The 18,921-nt window shown below is 47.8% G+C and overlaps 1 protein-coding gene across 1 annotated transcript in view; it reads right to left on the bottom strand.

Annotated features, from left to right (window-relative positions):
* Positions 1-15,617, bottom strand: part of ITPKB (inositol-trisphosphate 3-kinase B) — a 96,757-nt gene extending 81,140 nt beyond the window's left edge. The window contains exons 1-2 of the mRNA XM_035111457.2: positions 15,151-15,617; positions 5,744-7,650 (exon numbers count right to left, since the gene is read on the bottom strand). Coding sequence (XP_034967348.1) covers positions 5,744-7,435 — 1,692 coding nt within the window. The 5' untranslated portion in view covers positions 7,436-7,650; positions 15,151-15,617. The remainder of the gene's footprint in view (positions 1-5,743; positions 7,651-15,150) is intronic.
* Positions 15,618-18,921: the final 3,304 nt, after the last annotated feature.

Genomic DNA, 18,921 nt, shown 5'->3' with positions numbered 1-18,921 from the left:
GTTTGGGTGACAAGCAATTACTAAGTTTAAATAATAATGATGATGATGATGATGATGATTTATGAACAACCTGCTCATCTTATGCATGTCTATAAAGATGGACAGAAGTATGATTTAATATAGTTAAATGATAGGTTTGCTAAAATGTTGTAACAGAATCCTTATAATCCTTATAATTTAATGTTTTTATCTTCTTTGGGGTGGTAGGTGGGAGGGATTTTTAGTTGGGTGTGGGAATCTGTTAAATTTTAGTGTATTTGTAATTTTTATTGTTTTTGGTTTTATTGTTTTATTGTGTTTGGGGTGGTAGGTGGGAGGGATTTTTAGTTGGGGGTGGGAATCTGTTAAATTTTAGTGTATTTGTAATTTTTATTGTTTTTGGTTTTATTGTTTTATTGTCTTTTTTGTGTTCTTCTTTTGTTGAGTTCTTTGCTGTTTTTTACAGAGGTTTTATTTTGTTTTTAAGGGGAGGGGTCAGGGCTGCCCGGGAGGGGGTCCCAGCAAGCAAAATGGCTGGGGCAGATTCCACAGGGGTGTGTGCACTGGAACAACCGATCTCAGTGGTCACGGGTAGGAGGAGGAGTTACGCTAAGACCAGACCATGTCATTACCGAGGAGGCAGACTTAGTCGTTGTCTGAGGACTATCCCTGCCTCCAGGTCTGGTCCTGACCGGACGGATATTGGAATCAGCAAGGGATACCCACATGACCTGAAGGTGCTGCTGTGCAATGCCAGGTCGATGATTAATAAGACCACCGCCATTCACGACCTGATTGTGGATGGAGGATTTGACCTGGCATGTGTGACAGAGACCTGGTTGGAGGAAGCCGATGGGCCCGTTCTTGGCGCTGCTTGCCCACCAGGTTTCTCTTATGCACAGCAACCCAGGCCATCTGGGCGGGGAGGGGGGGTTGCAGTGATTTTTAGGAAGTCATTAGTTTGCACCAGGCGTCCTATTGGGAAGACCCAGTTCTCTGAGTGCATGTTCTGGAAGTTGGGCAATAGAGGCAGTACAGGATTCCTTTTGGTGTACCGACCTCCCCGCTGCACCAAGGATTCCCTGCCCGAGCTGCTTCAGGTCGTGTCGGATGTGCTCCTGGAGACACCTAGCTTGGTTGTCTTAGGGGATTTTAACATCCATGCCGACACGACCTTACAAGGAGCCGCTCGGGACTTCGTGGAAAGCATGGCCACCATGGGGCTGTCCCTGAATAAGTCTGGCCCAACTCATAGCCGCGGACATGCCTTGGACTTGGTGTTTACCTCTATGGATGTTGGTGATCTGACATTAAGTAAAAGCGAAACAAAAGAAGTGCCATGGTCAGATCACTTTCTGGTGCAACTGGACTTCTCCGCAACCCTTTCCCTCTGCAGGGAGGTGGGACCGATTCGGATGGTCCGCCCCCGCTACTTAATGGATCCAATTGGCTTCCAAAGAGTGGTAGGGGATGTTTTATCCCATGTCGATGGCCTTTCAGCTGATTCCCTGGTGGCCCGCTGGAATGCGGAGTTAACCAGCGCTATTGACTGTCTGGCTCCGAAGCGCCCTCTCAGATTGCATGGAGCCCGGACAGCCCCGTGGTTTTCCCCGGCGCTGAGGGCAATGAAACAGTCATTGAGACGGCTAGAGCGCCGGTGGCGGAAAACTCATTTTGAATCAGACCGGACACAGGCTAGAGCTCAACTTCGAGCCTACCAAGTGGCAATGGCGACGGCGAAGAGGACCTTCTTCACCGTCTCCATCGCATCTGCAGAAAACAGCAGCAGGAGACTCTTCCAGGTGGTTCGCAATTTAGCGGAACCACCTGCTCCATCCGGGCCCAGTACGGGCCACATGATCTCCTGCAATGATTTTGCAAAGTTTTTTGCAGATAAAGTCGCTCAGATTCGGGAAGAGGTAGACTCCACCGTGGGAGCAGGGCCGGGGCGGGGGAGTGCTAGAGTCCTGTCTAGTCAAGTTTTGTGGGATCAATTTCAATCTGTTACCTCCGAGGATGTGGACAGGCTGCTTAGACGAATGAAACCAACCACCTGTCTCCTTGATCCTTGCCCATCCTGGCTTATAAAAGCTAGCCAGGAAGGGCTGGGCGATGGGCTTCGCGGGTTGGTAAATGCTTCTCTCCATGAGGGAGCCTTCCCAGACCCGCTGAAAGAGGCGGTTATTAAACCGCTTCTTAAAAAACCATCTTTAGATCCGGCCAATATGGCCAACTATCGCCCAGTCTCAAATCTTCCATTCTTGGGCAAGGTGATTGAGCGAGTGGTTGCGGAACAACTCCAGGCACGCCTGGAAGAAGCGGACCGTTTGGATCCCTTCCAGTCAGGATTCAGGCCTCATCATGGGACTGAAACTGCCTTGGTCGCACTGGTCGATGATCTCCGGCGGGCTAGGGACAAAGGTAAGAGCTGTTTCCTTGTTCTGCTGGATCTCTCAGCGGCTTTTGACACCATCGACCATAACATCCTTCTGGACCGTCTAGAGGGCTTGGGAGCTGGGGGCACTGTCATGCAGTGGTTCCGCTCCTTCCTCCTGGGCCGTGTTCAGAAAGTGATGGTGGGGGATGAGTGTTCAGACCCCTGGGCGCTCACTTGTGGGGTGCCTCAGGGTTCTGTCCTCTCCCCCATGCTTTTTAACATCTATATGCAGCCACTGGGAGAGATCATCAGGGGGTTTGGGCTGGGTGTCCATCAGTATGCTGATGATACCCAGCTCTACCTCTCTTTTAAATCAGAACCAGTGAAGGCGGTGAAGGTCCTGTGTGAGTGCTTGGAGGCGGTTGGAGGATGGATGGCGGCTAACAGATTGAGATTGAATCCTGACAAGACAGAAGTACTGTTTGTGGGGGACAGGAGGCGGGCGGGTGTGGAGGACTCCCTGGTCCTGAATGGGGTAACTGTGCCCCTGAAAGACCAGGTGCGCAGCCTGGGAGTCATTTTAGACTCACAGCTGTCCATGGAGGCACAGGTCAACTCCGTGTCCAAGGCAGCTGTTTATCAGCTCCATCTGGTACGCAGGCTGAGTCCCTACCTGCCCACTGACTGTCTCTCCAGAGTGGTGCATGCTCTAGTTATCTCTCGCTTGGACTACTGCAATGCGCTCTACGTGGGGCTACCTTTGAAGGTGACCCGGAAACTACAACTAATCCAGAATGCGGCAGCTAGACTGGTGACTGGGAGCGGCCGCCAAGATCACATAACACCGGTCCTAAAAGACCTACATTGGCTCCCAGTACGTTTCCGAGCACAATTCAAAGTGTTGGTGTTGACCTTTAAAGCCCTAAACGGCCTCGGTCCGGTATACCTGAAGGAGCGTCTCCACCCCCATCGTTCTACCCGGACACTGAGGTCCAGCTCCGAGGGCCTTCTGGCGGTTCCCTCATTACGAGAAGCCAAGTTACAGGGAACCAGGCAGAGGGCCTTCTCGGTAGTGGCACCCACCCTGTGGAATGCCCTCCCACTAGAGGTCAAAGAGAACAATTACCAGACCTTTAGAAGGCATCTCAAGGCAGCCCTGTTTAGGGAAGCTTTTAATGTTTGATGGATTTCTGTATTTTAGAATTTCTGTTTTTTTTTTTTTGGAAGCCGCCCAGAGTGGCTGGGGGAACCCGGCCAGATGGGCGGGGTATAAATAATAAATTATTATTATTATTATTATAACAGACTACTATATATTTGCTAACCTTGTGGGTGTTGCCCTTGAACACATTTGAAGATGAAGACATTAGTTCAGTTAGGTAAATGTGTCAAAAACATTATTTTCTCCCTTTTAGATACAGTACTTCTTGAAGTCTGTATGAAACTTCTCTTATAGTCAAACAATTTTCAGGTTATGAGTGACTATGACTTCTGTGCAAACAGCTAAGTCAGACAGAGGGAGGATGGCACCTGCTTTGTCTTTTACTTGAGAATAAAAGCATGAAGCATTCCTGATTAATAACAGCTGAAGGGGTCTTAGCAATGAAATAGAACAGTCTGGCAAGCTAGCAAGTTTGGCTTTTTAAGAAGATGACAAATAATGATTTTCCCTCTAATCATCTGGGACAAGTGTTAACAGCTGAAGCTCTCTCAGCTCAAAACAAATGGCCTGAACTATTTTTCCCACTGTGAGATGACTTTCTGCCCTCATCTTAGGTTGGAAATCCATATGGAATTCAATTATGGGCAGCTGGACACTTGGACTCAGAGGCCCACAAGAATCTGAAAACCATCGGGACGGGTGCAAAAAAAATGCATCCCCACCAACACCCCATCTGTATTTCCAGTCAACAACTGGAGTCACTGTTGTGGGAGTCATATGAAACTAATTTGGTCATAGTGAGGTAAGTGTCCTGTGTGTGCAGGGGAGATTTAAATGGAAGGTGTGTGTGTCTTTTTAAATGAAAATCCTATTTTTGAAAATTCAAACAATAGGGTTTTTTATTTCAGAAGAAATTAATTATAGTTGTCTCTCCTATATAAACAAACATGTTAAAGCATCTTAAAATATCTTAAAACCTAATTACGGCCATCTATCAAACAGAGTTAATGAAAGGTTTGTGTAAAAAATAACACTGGGTGAAACTATTTCAATTATAATGCTAAGCATTATAAATGACACAAGGGAAGCATGTATTGAATTTATTATTGCTGATTTCCTCCTGGACCCAGAGTCTAGCAAGCCGTCGCTGGTACTAGGATCCAAAAGATGCCATCTTGTATACTGCCAGGATCATCCAAAGAGCCCATATGGATGATCACGTACTCCTAATTAAACCCTTCAACTTCCTGAGTTCTGCAATATGTTCAGTTCTCATATTATGAATATTTATGAGCCTACTAACCAAATGCCATGGACATTTCTCTCAATCACATTAATAAACACTATTTTGTTCAATAGATAATAGCCCTTATGGTCTCAATACTTCAAAGTGAAATTCTGTGCAGTCTTTTTTCAGAAGTTCCACTTTCTTCAGTGGGGCTTCCTTCCAAATAAATATACTCTTACTTAGCGATCAAGTAAGAGAAGTAATGTTGTTTGGTATTCTTGAATGTGTAAAGAGAGTGCCAGATAGAAATTTGTCTCTTGTCTCAGCTATGCATAAAGGCTCTATTTAATTAAAAGCTAATACATTTAAATTATTATAGTAACCAGCTAGTAAGCATGCCTGTGCAAATTTACAGGAATTTCAAAATAAGAAACTGCATTTAAATCAATCATTTAAATTTGTTCTTTTTCCTTAACAATTCAAACAATTTAAATCACCTTTGTTTAAATCAAACCACTCTGAGTGTATGGTGGTCTTTGTCACACCGCAGGAAGCCCTGGTGCCCCTTGCCCTCTGGCACCTCTGGATTTACCCTCAAAATGAGTTGTTACCACCCTGTTCTGGTTCCTTTCCCCCACCAAACTCTGTTTTCCTTTTCCAGATTTCCCGCACAACATAATGATGAACACACCTAATGGAAACGTCACTTGTGTGACTCCTTAGCGTGAAGATGCGGGTTATCTCATTTCACTCTTAGCAGAATGAAACTTGATGGAATAAGCCAAACACAAGAAACATTAAGGGAAGGCAAAAGTAAAGTGATCATAAGCACCAGCACAGAAACAGATCAAAAAGTGAGTGAACAACTTATTCCTCTTTAAGAGGATTCCCTTCCGAAAAGGGCAGAGGAGACGCCCATCACCTGCAGAGGCAAGCTATTGAGAAACTTGCTGGTGATCTCTCTTATTGTCTGACACTTGCTTTGCTCAGAACTTACCACTCTTGGTTTATCCAGGGTTTGCAGGAAGGCTGGGCTCTGGTCCAAGGATCTCTCGGGATCGCTGGAGATGTCTTCCTCAGACTCTTCCCAGGATGAGGAAAAGCCAGTGGAAGAGGCTGAGGAGGAAGACAACTTCCTGACAGGCATGTTCTTTCGGGGGCTTCCTCCTGCCTCTTCCTCCTCCTGAGCACCCAGGTCAGTCACTATGACAGCAGGGATGCTGCTTCCTCCTCCTCCACAGCAACTCTCAGCTTCCATCAGGGGCTTTCCCTGCTCCTGCTGCTCTAGGGCTCCCGAGGTCCCAGGCAGAGGCTGCTGCCGTCCAGGATGCTGCTGCTCTTGCAGCCCAGCTCCGTTAGCTTCAGCCATGATGTCTGGGGAAGGCTTGGGTGCCAGCGGCAGCTTCTTCGCAGAGCACTCCACAACCAGCAAGCAGCTGCTGCTGCTGCTACCCTCCTCGCCGTCAGTCTTGGCAACACAAGGCGGGTCTCCTGCCGGGAGCGGCTCTCCAAGGGGCTTCTCCGTTGCGTCGGAGCCCTGCCCTCCACGAAAGCCGCTCCTCCCCAGCACGCCTTCTAAGAAATCTGGAGCCTCGGAGGACCCGCTCACCTTGGGCGGCCCCCGGGAACGCCGCGCATCGTCTTCAAGGAGCTGCCTCGCGTTGCCCGTCACCCCTGACGCCCCTTGACATCTCCTCGCGCCCACCACGTCTCTGGAGTCCTGGCATTCAGAGGAGCCGCTTCTCTTCTCCAAGTCCTGCGCCCCACCGGACCCCTGCCTCCTCTCCTCCTTCCCCGACTCCTGCGTCCTGGAAGTCCTGTCCATCGCGCCCCGAGGGTGCGCCTTTGGCGAGGTGTCCCCTTTCTCCCTCTCCTCGGAGCCGCGCGCCGGAGGCGACTTGCTCTCCAACTCTTTGGACTCCTGCGCTCCAGTTCTCCTGCCGCCCATCTCCTCCGCCTCTGGGCGCTGTGCTCTGAGAAGAGGCCCGTTCTCCGTCTCCATCGCGCCTTGCGCAACCGGAGAGCCCGTCTTTCTCTTCTCCGCCTCCTGCTCCGGCGTCCTCCCCGTGTTCTCTAGTCGGGCCAGAGGGTTCTCCGGCCCCTCGACGGTCGCCCCCTTCTCCTGCTGCCGCTGCTGCTTCGAGCCCGCCTCCGGTGCGCGTCCAAGCACTTGCGCGCTCCGAGACGGGCTCGGCGAAGGCGACCTCCTCCTGCCCGCGCCCGGACTCTTGAGGAGGAAGGCGCCCCCGGAGCTCTGCGCCTGGATGTGCGCCTCGAAGAGCCCCACTTTCTGAGTCACTTGCACGTTCTGCCGCTGCAGGAGCCGTGCCGTCCTGCGCGCCTCTTCCAAGCCGGGCGAAGGCGAGCGGCCAGGAGGGCTCGCCCAGCTGGGGCTGCTAAGCCGGCGGCGGGGCCCGCGGGGCGCAGCGTCCTCCTCGCTCCCTGCCTGCAGCAGCAGCGGCTCCGCCGGAGGGAACAGGAAAGCTGGGGTGGCAGCAGCGCTGGAGCGCCCGGGCAGCGGGCAGTAGCTGCTGTGCCTCTCGGTTCCCGGGACCAGACCAGGCAGCACCTGCCTGCGCGTCACGGGCGGCGTCTTGCTCCTGCCGCCTCCGCAGCCGCCCTTCTCCTCGTCTTCCTCGCCGCTCTTCATGATCACTAGGCTGTTGAGCGTATAGCAGGACACGGCCATAGTAAAGGGTCCGGCTGCCGGGGAACAGGCGCCGCTTCTTCTTCCTCCTCCTCCGCCACCTCCTCCTCCTCCCAGGTCAGCCTCTGCCGAGCAGCCCACGTCCTCTCAGGGCCGGCGGTGGCGGCGGCAGGAGTGGCGGCTGCAGCATCGCCCAGGGAGCAGCCGAAGGAGCGCAGAGGCGGTGTGCTGGCCCCGGCCCGCCGCTCCATAAACAACTGAGGAGAGAGGGAGAGAGAAGAGGGACAGTGAGCGCGGGAAAACCGAGGCGTCTTTAGCCGCGCGCGCTGATTGGCCGCGACATGCGCGGCTCGGCCAATGGCGGCGAAGCTCGCTGCTCATGGGCTGGGTTGGCGGCCGTGAGGGAGTAGCTGCGGCTCAGGCTCTCCTCTTATAACTATGGAGAGCGTTTAAATGCCCGCACGGCAAACCAGGACTAAATTTAATGTGTCTTTCCACAGACAGCGCTGCTAGCAAACGGAACCTTATTTCAAATCCGGATGGGGGGGGGGGTGAACCGACCCATTATTTCCTCTACCGCAATGTTTAGTGCACTGTATTTAATGTAAGGCGGAGGGGGGGACACAAGAACATACCGTACTTTGGTCAAACCCAGCATTTCATCCATTAAACCCAAAATTAAACTGAACCTACGGAGACCATACTAGTCCAAAATCATAGCCGCTCTGGTTTCAATGCCAAGGCACGGCCTCGGGGATATATAAATAATGAAAAAGAAAAGAAAAGCAAGCACTTATATCTGGATGAGTAACTTTCCCTAAAGTAAGCATAGGTAAAGGGACCCCTGACCATTAGGTCCAGTCATGACCGACTCTGGGGTTGCACGCTCATCTCGCATTATTGGCCGAGGGAGCCAGCGTATAGCTTCCAGGTCATGTGGCCAGCATGACAAAGCCGCTTATGGCAAACCAGAGCAGCACATGGAAACGCCGTTTACCTTCCCGCTGTAGCGGTTCCTATTTATCTACTTGCATTTTGACGTGCTTTCGAACTGCTAGGTTGGCAGGAGCTGGGACCAAGCAACGGGAGCTCACCCCGTCACAGGGATTCGAACCGCCGACCTTCTGATCAGCAAGCCCTAGGCTCAGTGGTTTAACCCACAGCGCCATAAGCATAGTCACAGGAATACTGAGAGAAGTGAGATCTGCAGACACATGAGTGCCTCTGGACCAGGCATATTATTAGTATTTATTGAATTTATATACCGCTCTATACCCAGGGGTCTCAGGGCAGTTCACAGAATAAAACCAAGATATAAAATCACATAATAAATATAAAAACAACAACCCAATAGCCCCCCCTTCCACAGAGCAGGCTGGTCCAGGGAGAGATGCTATTGGAAGAGATCAAAAGGGTTGGGGCACAGCAAGGAGCCATGGGCAAATCTCCTTATTAGCCCCCAGATCTTAACTCTGACATTAAAGTTTGGGCAAATAAAAGTCTTAGACTTGCTGGTAGGATGCGAAGGGATGTTAATAGCTCTGGCCATTGCTTTGAAGGAAATTATAGGTGAAGATGTATCCACAAGGGTGGAGGAAGTGAGGTGGTGTGACTAAAAGTTGAGCTCTCCCCCACCCATTTATTTAAAACAAATGGAGGCAAGAGTTGTGTAATGGGAATGTGTAATGGGCAGCCCTAGATGTAGGCCTGAGAGACTGTGGTGGGGATGCCAAGAGACTCACAAATCTAATGGGCGTACGTAGTCAGGATTTATGTTAGGAGGGCAGGATTTATAGGGGGGCAGAACCAAGCTACCTGTGACATGATTGGTCAGTTAGTTAAACTTTTTTTATTAATTTCTTGATTGGGGGCATCTGCCCATGGTCATGGGGCTAATCGTGTGAGAGCCTACTTGAAGTGGAAAATTGCGCTGTAAAGACAAAAGGCATGACAAGACTGAGGGAAGGAGAGCTACTGACATGTCTCTTTGGATGTGAACTATCCTGCTTCACACCATTCCTTTATTTTATACCATACTACCTTACACTGTACCTGTGCACCCTGTCAGTTGCTATATACCTTGTCATATGATTTGAATTTGTGGGCAACTTGCTGAAACCTGGGCAGAGTTACTTCATGTATTAACAAGCTATCCAAGGCTGCGGTCTTAGGAACTTTTGTGAGAATAAGCACCAACTGAATTTAGTGGGATTTATTTATGACTAAATATGCATAGGATTGGATAACATAATACGCAGTTACTTCCTCCTGTACCAGAGTTGGTACAGATGCATTTATTATTATGTATGGGTGTACTGTTGTAATGCCACTAAAACTTTGGGCATAGAAACACTTACAGCTTTTAAGTCTGATATGCATCTGTGTGGTTTGCTCTAGTCCCGATTCAGCAATGTGAAGTTGTGTGATGCAGACCTTTATTGTGTGCATTTAATGCCTTTCACATTGTGACTACCTCTGTGAATTCAGCTGCCCATTTATTTATTTAACAAAAATTGTACGCTGCTTAACCATAAATAAAACTTCGGCAATTTTATGTACCTGCCTGCATGAAAAAACATTTGGTTTTTTTGCATCTGTCTACTTACAAGGAAGAAAATTGGAGATATGAAAGAAAATTGGAGATATGAAAGGAACATTTCGTACAAAGATTACCATAATAAAGGACAAAAGTGGTAAGGACCTAACAGAAGCAGAAGACATCAAGAAGAGGTGGCAAGAATACACAGAGGAATTATACCAGAAAGATATGGAGGTCTCGTACACCCCAGGTAGTGTGGTTGCTGACCTTGAGCCAGACATCTTGGAGAGTGAAGTCAAATGGGCCTTAGAAAGCACTGCTAATAACAAGGCCAGTGGAAGTGATGATATTCCAGCTGAACTATTTAAAATTTTAAAAGATGATGCTGTTAAGGTGCTACACCCAATATGCCAGCAAGTTTGGAAAACTCAGCAATGGCCAGAGGATTGGAGAAGATCAGTCTACATCCCAATCCCGAAGAAGGGCAGTGCCAAAGAATGCTCCAACTACCGCACAATTGCGCTCATTTCACACGCTAGCAAGGTTATGCTTAAAATTCTACAAGGCAGGCTTAGGCAGTATGTGGACCGAGAACTCCCAGAAGTGCAAGCTGGATTTCGAAGGGGCAGAGGAACCAGAGACCAAATAGCAAACATGCACTGGATTATGGAGAAAGCTAGAGAGTTCCAGAAAAACATCTACTTCTGCTTCATTGACTATGCAAAAGCCTTTGACTGTGTTGACCACAGCAAACTATGGCAAGTTCTTAAAGAAATGGGAGTGCCTGATCACCTCATCTGTCTCCTGAGAAATCTCTATGTGGGACAAGAAGCTACAGTTAGAACTGGATATGGAACAACTGATTGGTTCAAAATTGGGAAAGGGGTACGACAAGGTTGTATATTGTCTCCCTGCTTATTTAACTTATATGCAGAATTCATCATGCGAAAGGCTGGACTAGATGAATCCCAAGCCGGAATTAAGATTGCCAGAAGAAATATCAACAACCTCAGATATGCAGATGACACAACCTTGATGGCAGAAAGTGAGGAGGAATTAAAGAACCTTTTAATGAGGGTGAAAGAGGAGAGTGCAAAATATGGTCTGAAGCTCAACATGAAAAAAACCAAGATCATGGCCACTGGTCCCATCACCTCCTGGCAAATAGAAGGGGAAGAAATGGAGGCAGTGAGAGATTTTACTTTCTTGGGCTCCTTGATCACTGCAGACGATGACAGCAGTCACGAAATTAAAAGACACCTGCTTCTTGGGAGAAAAGCAATGACAAACCTAGACAGCATCTTAAAAAGCAGAGACATCACCTTGCCGACAAAGGTCTGTATAGTTAAAGCTATGGTTTTCCCAGTAGTGATGTATGGAAGTGAGAGCTGGACCATAAAGAAGGCTGATCGCCGAAGAATTGATGCTTTTGAATTATGGTGCTGGAGGAGACTCTTGAGAGTCCCATGGACTGCAAGAAGATCAAACCTATCCATTCTTAAGGAAATCAGCCCTGAGTGCTCACTGGAAGGACAGATCGTGAAGCTGAGGCTCTAATACTTTGGCCACCTCATGAGAAGAGAACACTCCCTGGAAAAGACCCTGATGTTGGGAGAGATTGAGGGCACTTGGAGAAGGGGATGACAGAGGATGAGATGGTTGGACAGTGTTCTCGAAGCTACGAACATGAGTTTGACCAAACTGCGGGAGGCAGTGCAAGACAGGAGTGCCTGGCGTGCTCTGGTCCATGGGGTCACGAAGAGTTGGACACGACTAAACGACTAAACAACAACAATTTACAAGGAATTTCTCTCATCTTTCAGTGCAAACCTTTGAAGATTATTATGATGCTAGTGGTTATCAGTAAAAAGAACATCTTATCCCTGTGTGGTGTTACACTATAGGCTTCTGGCCCCTGAACATATGTGTCCCAACCTGTAAATAGTCAAGAGTTAATGTTATCAACAGTGAGCCTTGTATCACCTTAAAGATCAACACATTTATTGTGGCACAACCTTTAGTGGTTCAAGTCCCCTGCATCAAATGCATGAAAGTGTTAGCCTTCATGGACACTGTATATTTCCACCCTCTGAAGGCACAACCTAGAGAAAATTATGAACTAGATTGACCATGGTTTAAAAAAGCAGCCATGGGCAAATATAATCTGAATTATGGTTATAGAAGAGTATTTAATCTGCATTGTTTTCCCAGTTCCTCAGTAATACCTGTATGCTTTGCCAAATGGTGCTAATAACAGCTGGAGAAGCAATTTTAATCAGGAAAATAGCATAGGCGAAAGGGCTAACATCCTCTCCCTCATCACTGAGGTCCAGATCGGAATTCCTCTCCCCCACCCCACAGCTATTAATAGCATTTTTAAAAAATGTAGGAGTTCCTATTCATAGATCTCCTTTGCCTTGTCTAGTTTAGTCCCAAGAGCAACACTTTACGTAACTGATTAAGTGGACTCTTCCCCAAAACCCACAATAAATTTGTTCATTTGAAGACAATATTATGATTGTTATTAATTGAATTTCTACACTGCCCTTCATTCAAGGATCACAGGGCGGATTAAAATATAAAACACAGAAATACATACCGTAATAATGAACAAAAACAATACCTCCCTCCCCAGTTTAAAAGGCCATAGATTGTTCAATTAACCAAAGGCCTAGGAGAAGAGGAATGTTTTTGCCTGGCACTTAAATATATGTAACGCAGGCACCAGGCAGGCCTATTGAGGAGAGCATACCACAAGTGGTAAGCCACCACAGAAAAGGCCTATTCTTGTGTGGCCACCCTCCAGACCTGCCACAGAGGAAGCACACAGAGGAAGCTCATATGATGATAGCAGGGTCTGGATCAGTTCATATGTGAAGAGGTAGCACTCCATATTGCAGTCCTGAGCCATTTAGGGATTTGTAGGTCAAAGCCAGCACTTTGAATTGGGCCTGGAAACTAATAGTCAGCCAGTGCAACTGGACCACTTTTGGTGTTATATGCTTAAACCAGAGATTTTCGACTTTTTTGAGTCCACGGCTCCCATGAACAACTACTGTACGTTCTTTCTGCAGCATCCTTGTGGGGCTCAGGAGCCAGATTATGTCACCCCTTGCCTGCAGAGCTGGCAGCCTCTCACCCTTTTTCAAACACCCTCCCTTGTGGAGCGTTCACTTAGCCCCCTTTCCTTGGGAGTCCTCTGGGCAGTCGCTGCTGCCACCCCTGGCCTCTGAGCTGCCCCACCCTCATCCCAAAGAGAGATGCCTCCTCACACTGCCACACAGGGGCATAGGACTTGCTTGTCCATTCCCAACAGCAAGGGCTGGCGGACTGGCTGGCTGGGCTGCTTGCTTACTTACTCTGAGGCTATCTAAGCTCCTGGCAACCAGCACTCCCTGACGAGCCCAAGAGGCACCAATTTGCCTGCGGAGCTTGTAGCCAGGGCTGCTGCAACCAACAGCTGTGCAAGTCTTTGGGAGGCAGAGATGCAAGAAGGCATCCAGGGAGGGAGGGAAGGAAAAGAGGGACAGAGGCCAGTGTTGCCCGAGGCGTCCCTGAACATCATTCAAGGCACCCCTGGGTTCCACAGCACCCTGGTTGAAAACCGCTAACTTAAACCATCTTGTCCCAGTGAGCAACCTGGCTGCTGAATTTTAAGTATTCACACTATTTTTTAACACTCCATAACTGCAAGTCATAATGACATAAGAAGAACGCAGGATCAGTCAAATGCCCACTTAGTCCAGCATCCTGTTCTCGTCATGGCCAGCCAGATGCCAAAGGAAATCTCACAAGCTGGACCTTTCTGCCAGAGCACTCCCCCCCCCCACTTGTGATTCCTTGCATTCTAACTCCACCCTCGCAAGGAAGGCAAAGCCCATGTTGTTGCTACAAGATTTCAAAGGTTAAAAGTGCCTTGTTCAAGCCCCCCAAATATCACAGCTAAACTAGACATGGACTCCTAAAGCTGAGCGCCATGTTTAGTATTAGCAGCACTGCTTTTGTGAGCACAATCAATTGCTATATACAAAACCCACTGTGCATAGCTACACATATTAGCATGAGTTTGTTCTTAGGATTGCGTAACCCTCTGGACCAAGGCTATGCTTATGTTCCCTGTTTTTTCCTTGACATTCCTATGCACATATGCTACCTCTCCCCCTCCCCTTGTTGCCTATGGCTTCTCAGAACACCACAAATGACATGTCTTGTGGCTCTGTTTTTATACATAATGTATGCATATTTGAAATTCTGCTTTTAAGCACTTTTCTTGCAATTCCACATTTCTGAGCACCTCCGTGTAAAACTAAGCTTGTATAGCAAAACAAAACCCACAGCTGAATGCACCCCTGGCTGTTGGGACTCCCTATGCATCTGTGTGTTTACATGTACCTTAGTTTGCAGAATTCTTGCATACACTGTTTTTGTACAAGCAGTACTGCAAATACCTCTGGTGACTCCGTTAAGTACAAGGCACACTTTTCTCCAGTGTTGCGTCTACCTGGGGGCGGGGGCGGGGGCGGGAGTCAACCGTGGCGTACTTGCTGGTTCTCTGTGCTACCTGAACGGCTCATTAAAATTACAGCTCCCTTTATGGAAACTCTGAGTGCGTCCAAATGTCGAGGGAGAGGAAAGGAGGCGATGTGCATTAGATATTGGGTAAACATGTTGAACGTGGCCATGTGTGTTTATGCGCAGTCTAAACCCCCGTGATGGATGCCTTACCGTCACGCTACACAGGACAAATAAATGTTGGCGATTTCTACCCATACAAACAAACAAACAAAGGTAAGTAACTGCAGATCAGCATCTAAATGCCCTCCACCCCCGTCGCAGATCTAATTCCGTTGGCTAAATCGCCTCTCATCGTAACGGATACATTTCGCTTCTCTGGAAGTCTGCGTGGGACTTTTTGGGTTTTGTACTCCAGCTGATCTTGCCCGAAAAAGGCAGCTTGTCGGAGCCCGCCCCCCTCCTGCCGAAGGAACCTGCAAGGACTCGGAGCCCCATTGCCAGTTGAGCGCAGTTCGGCAACCTCTTGAGAAATAGCCATTGTGAAATAAATGTGTGCGCCGTTGCCCGCCCGCCCGCGCACTCAGCCTAAAAATCTCTTCTGCTCCTACAGGGTCTGCGAAAGGAGCGATCCCCCCTCGGCCGAGCTGGGGGGGGGGGGGGAATGTCGGTATGCACAGAGCGAAATAGGAGAGGTTGGCCTTACCTGTTCCGCAGAGAGGCTGTTGCACCTTTAGTTCACATCTCCTAGCATCAAGGCGCGCAAACTTCCAAACACCCCAGAAATTATTTCCAACAGTCAGATCGCAACTTTTTCCGGCGTCCGTTCACTGCCCCTCCTCTGTCTCTCCGCAGCCGAGCTGCAAAAGAGCGAGTGAATGGTTTGGTCGGCAGAATCGAGAACTTTTGTTTTGTTGGCCGATCTGCCGCCGTGCTCAGCGCTCGACTTTTGCAACACCGCCCTTGTCATTGGCTGCTTCTTCAACGTTTGTTGAATGTGCGGGAGAGAGAGGGAGAGAGAGAGAGAGAGTAGGGAGGGGAGGGGGTCGGAAAGCACAGGAAGGAAGTTGTGAGCCTGTCTGGGGTTGAACTCAGCGGAACAAGTTTCTTTTCATTTTTTTCTCTCTCTCTGGTGCTTGGCAGGACCGATGGAGGGAAACACTTAAAAAAAAAGTTTCCATTGTTAACTAGCTCAGAACAAAATCTGCTCCAGCCGTTGTGGGTTAAAGATACAGCATCCGTTTTTCCACCCCTCGCTCGCTCTTACTATGTATAACTTGCTGCAGCTATTTAAAAACCTTTTCAACTCCTTTTGGCAGAACGAGATCCCAAGCTGGGGCTGCTGCAGCTTTGCAGCCGGGGGTCTCCGTTCAAAGCCACCCGCAAGGCAATAATAATAATGCAATGTGTGCCCACGTAGGAGAGTGCAGTGCATGCATGCCGGAAGAGCAGTTGCTTTCCCCCCAACCCTCCCTGGAGCCCGTTTCCTTTTTCAGTCTTAATTTCGTGCAGGGAGGTGCGGCCTTGACTTTGCTCACTGAAAAGGGGAAACGGTCCTTTGGGAATGTGCTCTGGCAAGATTAACCCAAGTCTTGAGGCCTGAAGTATATTTTTATACAGTACACAGGACCAGACCAAGTATAAGAAGAGTCCTGCTGCATCTGGCCAAGGGCCCATCTAGTCCCAGCATCCTGACTGGGAGTGGCTGCCAAGACCGGTCCTGAAAGACCTACATTGACTCCCAGTAAGTTTCCAAACACAATTCAGAGTGTTGGTGCTGACCTTTAAAGCCCTAAACGGCCTCGGTCCTGTATACCTGAAGGAGCGTCTCCACCCCCATCACTCTGCCCAGACACTGAGGTCCAGCGCTGAGGGCCTTCTGGCAGTTCCCTCACTGAGAAGTGAGGTTACAGGGAACCAGGCAGAGGGCCTTCTCGGTAGTGGCACCCGCCCTGTGGAATGCCCTCCCATCAGATGTCAAGGAAATAAACAACTCTCTGACTTTTCGAAGACATCTGAAAGCTGCCCTGTTTAGGGAATTTTTAAATGTTTGGTGTTTTATTGTGTTTTTAATATTCTGTTGGGAGCAGCCCAGAGTGGCTGGGGAAACCCAACCAGATGGTGGGTATAGATAATATATTATTATTATTATTATTATTATTATTATTCTCACCGTGGTCAGCCAGGTGCCTATGGTCAGCCCAAAACCAGGACCTGAGCACAACAGCACTCTCCGCACCTGCGATTCCCAGAGACACTGGTATTCAAAAGCATACTGCCTCCAAAAGTGTAGGTACAGCATAGTCATATTGAATAGTTGCCACGAGTAGCCTTATCCTCCATTAATTTGTCTAACCCTCTTTTAGAGTCATTCAAGTAAGTGGCCCTCTCGACTTCTTGCAGCAGCAAATTCCCTAGTTTAACATGTCCAAAGGGGTAGGGGTGCAAATGTCCCATCAAGTCAAGTTGCTTCTTAAACCTCCACACCACCCCAGACGCCCATTGCTGGACCCCCACAGGGACATGAAGAAAAGAAGGTTTTCACCTACACATGATCATTGAATTAATAACGGGAGATTGAAATAAGGCTGCAATCATAAGCACACCTAAAAATCAGCTCTGTTACAACCAAGGCTTCTTTTTTTCAGCCAGAACTTGCTATAAGTCAGTTCCAGCACCACTCAGGTGGGTTTCGGCACCTCTCAGGTAGGCGCCATTGCCATTCTAAGAGAATGAGAGAGGCGTTCATGGTGAGTTCCAGCACCTCTTTTTCTAGAAATAATAGTACTGGTCACAGCCAATAGGATGTACTGTACTTTTTCTGGTGCTACAACTGCCTTCAATTAATGCCTCTACAGTACTTTGCTGTTACAGGAGAAATATGAGTCAGACCAGCTACCATTTAGCTCAGGCATCCCCAAACTTCGGCCCTCCAGATTTTTTGGACTATAATTCCCATCATCCCTGACCACAGGTCCTCTTAGCTAGGAATCATGGGAGTTGTAGGCCAAAATATCTGGAGGGCCACAGTTTGGGGATACCTGATTTAGCTCCTCTTCTCCTAGAACTGTGTCCTCTTAAGTTCTGGTACCTGTGTTTGCTTGTTTTCCTCTTCCCTCCTCATACCTTTTCCCTTTTGTATTGTGTCTTTTAGATTGTAAGTCTTAGGTCAGTGTAATTTTTAAATTTTTGTACAAAAATGACCGTCTCTTCATAAATAAATAAGAATATGGAAGTTGTCTTGCAACAGCTTTTGCGCACCGCTGAAGGATGCCAAACAACATGCTTTAGTTATTAATACAAACTTATTTGGTTGTATCTCGTGGCCCTACAGACATTTGACTCTTCTGCATTATTCCTGTCTATTCATTTTAATGTTATCCTTTTAAAAAAAGGATGCAAATAGGAAGCATATCAAATTATGCTATTGACAACATGGGCATAGCCAAGGGGGGGACATGGAGGCAGCTCCCCCCCCCCCAATCCAGTAAAACAATAGAAATACTTAACTAACCGACCAATCACATCAGTTCTCCCCCCCCCCAACAAAAGTCTGCTCCCCAACAAAGTCCTGCCCCCTCCCCAATAATCCTGGCTACACCCAGGATTGACAACTAGATGTATACAATTCATTATGGGGACTCCATTTCTATTTTCTGCACTGGATACCAAAATATCTTGAGATTACTCTTCTTAGTCTGCAATCCTAAACACACTTACCTGGAAGCAAGTCCCACTGGATATGCACAAGATTCTGCTGTTGTTTGGTAAAATTTCTGCTGAAATTTTGTTTCCATTCAGGATCAACTCATTTGTTGTCCCCAATCTAGAAGCACAATCTGGAAGACTATAAGCAGCCTGCGGTCTCAGGGTCATGCATTTGATAAAGAGGGCTGCAGCCTCTGAAAGCTAATGCCGCAAAATATGCACTGCCACGTGACTCATTGTTGTTGATATGTCTATCTAGCATGACTTTTTCTTCTAAAATGCGATACACTACTGATATCAAGCCACTGTTTGGGGACCAGTAATTTCAGAATGGCTCTGATCCCATAGTACATTGTGATTTTATTTTTATTTATTGAATTTCTACACCACCCTTTATCTGAGGATCACAGGGTGGTTTATAGTATAATTTAACGGAAACACTTAAATAATGCCCCTCAACTCAAAGTTTCCAACGTAATTTACATTTACAGTAGGTCATAAAATGCAGTGAAACAGCTTGCAGCAGTAAAAGACAGCACTCAAGAATCACAGCAGTCACAATCACAACACTTTTTTTAAAAAAAACCACCATAATTTAGAAATGACAGCATGAAAAAATAAATATGTTGTACAGAAACACAAAGCTCAAAGTAATCAACATCCTCCCAATTCCTCTTAATCTTGTTGTCAGTGCAGTCAGTGACTTCATGATGGATGGCTGAAATTATAGCAAATTAGGTTTATTTTGCTTCCGTTTCGCAGATGTAGG

Source organism: Zootoca vivipara, chromosome 3 (assembly GCF_963506605.1).
Source record: "Zootoca vivipara chromosome 3, rZooViv1.1, whole genome shotgun sequence".
NCBI classification, from domain to species: domain Eukaryota; kingdom Metazoa; phylum Chordata; class Lepidosauria; order Squamata; family Lacertidae; genus Zootoca; species Zootoca vivipara.
The sequence above is the reverse complement of the archived record's forward strand: the minus strand, read 5'-3'. Positions and strand labels throughout refer to the sequence as shown.